Source organism: Myotis davidii, unplaced genomic scaffold, assembly GCF_000327345.1.
Source record: "Myotis davidii unplaced genomic scaffold, ASM32734v1 scaffold214, whole genome shotgun sequence".
NCBI classification, from domain to species: Eukaryota; Metazoa; Chordata; class Mammalia; order Chiroptera; family Vespertilionidae; genus Myotis; species Myotis davidii.
The window spans coordinates 931,081-937,080 of NW_006285782.1; the positions used below are offsets into that span (position 1 = coordinate 931,081).

The window sequence follows — 6,000 nt, forward strand, 5'->3', positions numbered from 1 at the left end:
AGAGAGACATACACGTGAGAGAGAAACATCGATTGGTTGCCTCTCGTATGCGCCCTGACTGGGGATCAAAACCACAACCTGGGTATGTATCTGACCAGGAATCGAACCCATGACCCTGCAGTGCATGATGGAACGATGCTCCAACCAACCGAGCCATGTGAGCCAGGGCAAATTTTTATTTTTTAAAAAAAAGGCAACTTTGCCGAAACCGGTTTGGCTCAGTGGATAGAGCATCGGCCTGTGAACTGAAAGGTCCCGGGGTCGATTCCGGTCAAGGGCATGTACCTGGGTTGTGGGCACATCCCCAGTAGGAGATGTGCAGGAGGCTGCTGATCGATGTTTCTCTCTCATCGATGTTTCTAACTCTCTATCTCTCTCCCTTCCTCTCTGTAAAAAATCAATAAAATATATTTAAAAAAATAAAAATAAAAAAGGCAACTTTGAAGAGAAAGAACTGGGCATATATTTTATGCCTTTTGTTATCTCATAGTCTAGATTTAGGAAACTTTTCTATTTGATTCAATACCAGGCACTTGATTGGAATAAAATGGGGGAAAGAAAATGTTTCAGAGTGTTTTCCTCATGTAAAACACACAATACATTGCCTACTCAGTTAGCTGATGCACATCCCTTCAGTCATTCACATCTGCTCTTTACACTGCATTGTGGCCTGTATTTTATTTTAGATCCTAAAATAAACATGAACATCAGAAAGAAAAACCTACATTTGTTTTTCCAATTTGGGAAAAATAATGATTTAAAATGTTCGCTTCTCCCTGCAATTCACTTTAGCATTTCCATGTTTCTACTTGCCATTTATTATGGCATCCAAGGGTTCCAAGGAAGCCATATACAAAGCACAGTTCCTGCTCTATAAAGATTTATGAGCTGTGATGTCCCAAGACAGCGTCACAAATTCTGAGAAGGCCAAAACTAGAAAGAACTTTAAAGACCATCCAGTCCAGCCAGCTCTTATTTTATTGTAACATGAGAAGTCATGAGTTGCCCAAGCAAATCAGGAAAAAAGCTGCTATTCATCTGATGTACCATTCATTAAAGTCATAAATGTACCCCTCTCCTTATGAAAGCCCATTGCTGTATGCAAAAATCTCGATTTACAAAAGGGATAAATGAGCGATGATTTATTTACACATTATTCAAAGCATTCAAACTAGATGCTTCCATAATGCATGAAAACATTCTGTAAAGTTAGATTTATCCACAACTTCTCAGGAACAAACCCATAAAACAAGGCAGACCTGCACTGAAATAGAAGTTGTTAGAGGGGAGGGGAAGCCTGAATGTGCTTCAGGCTTTGCACATGAATCTCCTTCAAATCCACGTGAGGCAGGTGGAGCCATCACCTCCCCACCCCACTTTTACTGTTGAGCAAACAGGCTGGGGAGACCAAGTAATTTAGCCGAGTGCTCATAACTAGTAAAGAGGGCCTTCAGCTGCTGGTGTAACTGACTTCACACAACCTTTCAGAAGATTTAATTTAATGGCATATTCAACACAAATGTGACACTATTCTTCTCTGACCTTTATTTGGCCTGATCTTATCACATTTTTATATTTTAAAATCAATTTCCATTTGTTAAGTTGTGTGAGTCCTTTAAATATTTTGAAAATTAACCCCTTACCAGATATATCTGTGGCAAATATGTTCTCCCATGCAGTGGGCTCCCTTTTCATTTGTTGATGATTTCTTTTGCTGTGCAGAAGCTTTTTATTTTGATGTAGTCCCATTTATTTTCTCCTTTGTTTCCCTTGCCAAAGGCTTAGGAAATCTATCAGCAAACATATGTTACGAGAGGTACCTAATATTTTGCTGCCTATGGTTTCTTGCAGAATTTTTATGGTTTCATGACTTACATTTAAGTCTTTTATCCATTTTGACTTCATTCTTGTGTATGGTGTAAGTTGGTGGCCTAGTTTCATTTTTTTGCATGTATTTGTCCAATTTTCCCAACACCACTTATTGAAGAAACTGTCTTTACTTCATTATATGCTCTTGCCTCCTTTGTCAAATATTAATTGAGCATAATGGCTTGGGTCGATTTCTGGGTTCTCTGTTCTGTTCCATTAATCTATATGCCCGTTCTTGTGCCAGGACCAGGCTGTTTTGAGCACAGTGGCTTTGTAGTCTAACTTGATATCTGGTATTGTGACCCCTACCACTTTGTTCTTCTTTCTCAAGATTGCTGCAGCTATTCATGGACTTTTTTGGTTCCATATAAATGTTGGAACATTTGTTCTAGATCAGTGAAATATGCCATTGGTATTTTAAAGGAATTGCATTAAATTCATAGATTGCTTACAAATAATCCAATTAAAAAATGGGCAAAGACTTAAATAGACACTTTTCCAAAGAAGACATACAGCTGGCTAAGAGACATATGAAAAAAATGCTCAGTCACTAATCAACAGAGAGATGCAAATTAAAACAACAATGAGGTAGCACCTCACACCTGTCAGAATAGCTATCATTAACAAATCAACAAAGGACAAGTGCTGGTGAGGATGTGGAGAAAAGGGAACCCTAGTACACTGCTGGTGGGAATGCAGGCTGGTGTAGCCACTGTGGAAAACAGTATGGAGTTTCCTCAAAAAATTAAAAATGGAACTGCCATTTGACCCAATGATCCCACTTCTAGGAATATATCCCAAGAAACCTGAAACACCAATCAAAAAGAATGTATGTACCCCTATGTTCAGAGCAGTACAATTTACAATAGCGAAGATCTGGAAACAGCCCGAGTTAAATGAGTGGATAAAAAAAGCCGTGGTACATTTACACCATTGAATACTATGCAGCAGTAAAAAAGAAAGATTTCTTACCCTTTGGGATAGCATGGAGGGATGTGCAGAGTATTATACTAAGCCAAATAAGCCAGTCAGAGAAAGACTAGCATCACATGATCTTTTGCTGCTCCCTTCAGCTCCTTCCTTAAATCTCTATTAGCTGCCGCAGGTGTTCCTCCCGATCTCTCTCTCTCTCTCTCTCTCTCTCTCTCTCTCTCTCTCTCTCTCTCTCTCTCCCTCTCCCCCCCCCCCCTCTACCTCATGCCCCTTGAGCCCTACCCCTTTCTTCTCAACAGCAGTGAAGCACCTCGCACCCTCCTTAGGTGATTGTTTATAACTGATCCTTAAAACAAAAACTCATTCCACTCATATGTGGAATGTAATGAACAAAATAAACTGATGAACAAAACAGATCCAGAGGCATAGAAGCATGGAACGGATTGACAAATCTCAGAGGGAAGGCAGGGTGTTAGAGGGGGTGGAGGGTGGGAAGGGATTAACCAAAGAACTTCTATGCATATCTGCATAACCCATGGACACAGACAATAGTGCAGTGAAGGCCTGGGGCGGGGGTCAATGTGGAAAAAAGGGGGACATATGTAATACTTTCAACTATAAAGATAAATTTAAAAAAATAAAAGAACAGAAATCATTACAAAAAAATGATTTCCAAAGTAACCTTCCTTTGAAATGCACCAGCTTACAGCAGGATACATTGCTATATCCCTTGCCACCTACTCCCAAGCAGGACAAATGGCTCTGGCCAGTGTGGCTCAGTACTTTGGGCCTCCTGTGCACCACAAAGCTGCCGGTCGGATTCGAGGTCAAGGCACATGCCCAGGTTTCGGGCTGGATCCCCGGTGGGGAGCGTGCAGGAGGCAGCTGATCGATGTTGCACTTTCATATCCATGTTCCTCTCTCTCTTCCTCTCTCTCTAAAAATCAGTAAACTATTCTTTTTTTTTTTTACAGTACTTTATCCTTTAAAAAGAAAAAAATGACAAGTGACAGATCTTTATCAACACTGTCTGCATAACAAAATTTCAAGCTCAGTAACTGCAAAAATTAACCCCACACAGAGTTTACCTTAAATAAACTGGTTGCTTCAGAATGACTTAATGGTATCAGGAAAATAAAATACATTTCTAGTGGGCACCACATGAGAAACTGGGTGACCAAAACCTATAGGCTGCTCAAGTTCAAAATTAACAGGTTCTCAACCTTCCTAATGCCGCAACCCTTTAATACAGTTCCTCAAGTTGTGGTGACCCCCAACCATAAAATTATTTTCGTTGCTACTTCAGTAATTTTGATATAGTTATGAATCATAATGTAAATATCTGATATGCAGGATGTATTTTCATTGTTTGCAACCCACAGGTTGAGAACCGCTGGACTAGGAGTTCAGATACCCTGGATTCCAGTTTTGTCTCTGCCACTTACAGGAAGTAAAAGACCATCTAACTTCTGTTCCATTTTCAGTAAAATAGACATTATAGTTCTTGACCTATACTGGACACAGATTGTCCTGAGGGTCCATGGAGATAACGTGTAGGCTCAGAAAGATGATGGTAGATAGCGCCATAAATAGCATTTTACAGCAGGAGGAGGTCCAGAGAAGCGAAATGATTTGAAAAGGTCACCCAACCCGGGTATGACAAAGCCAAGAATGAAGTTCATAATTTCGAGATTTTTCAGTCCTGAGCCTTTTTCAGGACACCTGGTGCTTTTTCTGTAAGTTTGCACCCACTGAACGTTGCACATTATTACTCAACATTATTTGCATGCCATCCTAGTTTCCCTTTGGTGAGGCCATTCTTTTCTTTCTTTCTTTCTTTTTTAGCTAACATTGCGTAAGTTTCAGGTGTGCAACATTAAAATTTGACATCTGTGTGTAGTACCTCCTGCTCACCACTGGAAGCTTCCATTTGGCACCCCCATTCTTTTTTTCTTTTTTAATTGAATTTATTGGGGTGACACTGGTTAGTAAAACCATACAGGTTTCAAGTGTACAACTCAATAAAAACATCATCTGCATCCTGCGCTCACCACCCAAGTCAAATGCATTTGTTCCCACTTACCTCTTCTTTGCCCACTTCCACCTCCCAACCCCTCCTTTCCACCTGGCTATCACCATACTGTTGTTCCTGCCTATGTGTCATATACATTTTTTTTTTCTTAATCCCTTCACCTTTTTTCACCCAGCCCTCAACTCTCCTCCCCTCTGACAGCTGTCAATCTGTTATGTACCTATGCTTGTTTCTATTTTATTTGTCAAGTGATTGTGTTGATTACATTCCACATATACCTGAGATCATTTGGTATTTGTCTTTCTCTGACTGGCTCATTTGACTTAGCATAATACTCCCCAGGTCCATCCATGCTGTTGCAAAAGGTCAGATTTTCTTCTTTTTTACAGCCAAGTAGTATTCCACTGTATAAATGTACCACAGCTGTTTTTATCCACTCCCCCAGTCTTAATTTAGAAAGTTAGGTCTCAAAATACATGCCTCCCAATTTAAAGACTAATATCTTAAAGCTGGAAATGCTCTCTTGGGTCAATTAGACGGGCCATAGACATAAATAAGAACTGATTCACCTACATCACTGAGAGGTAATGTTTGGGCAAAGTCCTCATGGCCATCTGATCTGTAAGGGTAGCAAAACAAATGCTTGGCAGGCACTTGAATACACATGACACTTTCTTTGCAGCGTGTGCAAAACCAGACTGCATTATAAGTCGAAACGCTATGCTTTAGTCAAACGTGGCATTATTACCCGCGAAAAGAGCTAGAGGAACCTTGGGGTCTGCCACAAGCTCCTGCAAACCTGAGGCCAGTCACGTGAGAAATTCCCCCGGATTCAATCCCCCCGTGTGCGAAAAGGGGGTGATGCCAGCCAACACCCCGAGTGTTTCTGCGAGCGAGGCTGTGAAACTATTTGGTGGGACAGCGGGCGGAGCGCAGGATGAAGGGGTGGACTCTCAGGGTTCCAGGCGTGCAGAGCCGACCCCGCGGTGCGTGGGGGTGACGCGTGCGGACGCCCCTCCGGCTTTCTCGGTGCAGCCCCGGGAACCGCGGGGGGCACTCACCTGACCAGGAGCTCCAGGAAGATCACGTTACTGCAGCAGCCGGCGAACACCAGGCCCACCGCGAAGAGCGGGCGCATGGCGGGCGCGGGGAAGGGGAGCGCGCGC

General features: G+C 42.0%; 1 protein-coding gene across 9 annotated transcripts in view; it reads right to left on the reverse strand.

The window, feature by feature from the left end:
• Window positions 1-5,994, reverse strand: part of SLC35B4 (solute carrier family 35 (UDP-xylose/UDP-N-acetylglucosamine transporter), member B4) — a 37,862-nt gene extending 31,868 nt beyond the window's left edge. For all 9 annotated transcript variants that reach the window (XM_015559407.1, XM_015559406.1, XM_015559408.1 and 6 more), the window contains exon 1: window positions 5,896-5,994. In XM_015559407.1, coding sequence (XP_015414893.1) covers window positions 5,896-5,972 — 77 coding nt within the window. In that variant the 5' untranslated portion in view covers window positions 5,973-5,994. The remainder of the gene's footprint in view (window positions 1-5,895) is intronic.
• Between the last annotated feature and the right edge of the window lie 6 nt (window positions 5,995-6,000).